A 2,393-nucleotide genomic window follows, 5' to 3' on the forward strand; every position below is an offset into this window, starting at 1 on the left:
AGTGGAGCCATTTTAAAATGGAGTCAGAGCTGCCTTTCCAGAGAAACTGCTTTACTGTCTTGAATCTTGGACTGTGCCAAACCTTTGGACTGGGCCAAAATGGCAACTGTTTTATAAGCCATTGTTTGAGAAGCCAGCAGGAGAACAGACACCCTGATTAGAAAGACTGAGAATTGCGGACTTTCTTGATGCAGGGTCGGTGAGCCAAGGAGTAGAAAGAAAGATTTCTTGGACTCTCAAGGTCTGGCAGTAGTGCTCTTCTATTTAGAGAATAGTGTGCAATAGCATGGGGACAGGACCCATGGGCAGGAGGAGCTGCTGCTGCAAACATGGGTTGAGAGTAGGGCTAAATGTAAGGCATAGGTATGTGAGTTATCTCTTTACAAGACAAAGGAAAGAATATGTAAAAAAGTTGTTAAAATGGTATCAGTGCTGGTAGGGTCTGGTTATTGGGTGGTCCTATAACTTTTAGAAAAGAACCAAACTGGATTAAGTAAATGTCAGAAGCCACCACCTTAAATATTATCTTCAGCTAAAGACAAAGGAGGATGTTGGGGGGGAATCAGTTACATGAGGTTACCAGACAGTAAACAACTTAAGTCCTTGCCTTCCCCATTAAGGGTTTCCATAGACAAGGCCAGCCCCCCTTCCTCCTGGTGCAGAGAGGGAGACACCCCCACAGATGGAGACTTCCTTCACAAATGTAAATGTCTCTCATCAAAGGGCAAGCAAATTCCACTCCTCAGAGCCTCCTTCCCATCTGCAGTTTTTAAAAGTAACCAGCCTAAAATAATCCTCATCATTTCTGAAGATAGACTCAATAGTCAATGTTTTGCTAAGGTTCACTCTCTGCCTCCAACTTCAATTAAATCTCTTTGTAATACAACCTCCCTTCTTTGCCTTTAAAAACCCCTCACTTTTCTCCCTCGTGGGACACTGTTTGGGTTTCTACCTACCTCTGTGCTCCCTGAATTGCAATTCTTGAGACCTCAAATAAACTTTTTGCTTCTCTTGCAGTATATGTCTCTTATTGACAATATCAATGAAACAAAATCAAATTTTAAAAATTGAGTAAAGGGGTCGATATTTAAAATTATCATTTCTTGAATGGTATCTTAAGCAAAATAGGTAAATCAAAGAGCTCGGACATTAATGGATTTGATACCATTGATGCTTTGGTGTTCCTTTGTGCCTTTTTTGATACTTATCTCTAAAACTAGCACACTAACAGCACTAAATTTAAGATTTTTTATTTATAAATTATCATAATCAGTAAGCATATACTATACTTTACGTATAATCATATACAATAATGTATATATTCATATTTAAAATATTTGTAATTTTTTACAAGTACGTAAATACTTAGTAATTTCTAATTTTTTACAAACAGGTGAGTTTTGAATCCTTAATCTCTTGGTTTTAAATCAAGATATCAGTGGTAGTAGAACTTCTGTTGTATATAGAACTTGGATTGAAAACGCTAACGAACCGACATTTTCGTCCATTCTTCCTATTAGGCAAATAAATATTGCTTTTCCTGGCTCTTAAATTCGGCCTTCCTTAACCAGAGCCAGATTTTGTTTTCCTGCGCTCCGATGGAAAATCAGTCTGGAGTTTGGGGAAAACGACACTGATTCCCGCGGGGGGCCGGCTCCTGGGAAGCGCTTCCGCAGCTGCTCAGTACGTGTTTGCTGGAGAAAACAGCGAATACAGGAGCAACAACAACAGAACGTGCAGGTATTTAGGGAAAGTTGAAAGCACACGCCAGGATCACCATTCCCCCTGTGCCGGGGACGGAACCACGCCCGACTTGTCTCGGCACCTAATGCCGGGCGGCGAGCCGGGGGCCGGCCCCTCCGCCGCCTCCCCTTTTCCTCTCAAACGTCCTCCCAGCCGGGCCGCCACGCGGGCGCTCCGGGACGCCCAGGGCCCGCCGTTCCGACGAGCCCAGCGACCGCAGGCCCCCGCGCATGCTCCCTGGCTCGACCGGGGCCACGCCGGGTCCGCCAGAGTGAGAATCCACTTCTCCACATCTTGGAGGTGACCCAGGGAGAGTCGGCGCAGAAACACTAGTTCCTCCTCCGAGGGGGCGCCACAAAACCCGGAAAACCCTTCCTGATCCGCTCCGCCGGCGTGCGCGCGGCCCCAGGCATGCGCAGTGGGCTCCCCGGCCGCGGCGGCGGCGGCGGCGGCGGCGTCGTTCTCCAGAGCCGGAAGGTCCCGGCGCCTCGGGCGGGCGGTCGGTCACCTGCGGGGTCATGTCGGCGCAGGGGGACTGCGAGTTCCTGGTGCAGCGCGCCCGGGAGCTGGTGCAGCAGGACCTGTGGGCGGCCAAGGCTTGGCTCATCACGGCGCGCAGCCTCTACCCCGCCGACTTCAACATCCAGGTG

General features: G+C 48.2%; 1 protein-coding gene across 5 annotated transcripts in view; it reads left to right on the forward strand.

Moving 5' to 3' along the window:
• Window positions 1-2,139: 2,139 nt before the first annotated feature.
• The window catches only part of INTS10 (integrator complex subunit 10), a 29,205-nt gene continuing 28,951 nt past the window's right edge, over window positions 2,140-2,393 (forward strand). For 3 of the 5 annotated variants that reach the window (XM_046648496.1, XM_046648497.1, XM_046648499.1), the window contains exon 1: window positions 2,140-2,390. In XM_046648496.1, the coding sequence (XP_046504452.1) occupies window positions 2,155-2,390 (236 nt within the window). In that variant the 5' untranslated portion in view covers window positions 2,140-2,154. The remainder of the gene's footprint in view (window positions 2,391-2,393) is intronic. The other 2 variants (XM_046648498.1, XM_046648500.1) reach the window with 2 other exon arrangements.

Source organism: Equus quagga, chromosome 22 (assembly GCF_021613505.1).
Source record: "Equus quagga isolate Etosha38 chromosome 22, UCLA_HA_Equagga_1.0, whole genome shotgun sequence".
NCBI lineage: Eukaryota > Metazoa > Chordata > Mammalia > Perissodactyla > Equidae > Equus > Equus quagga.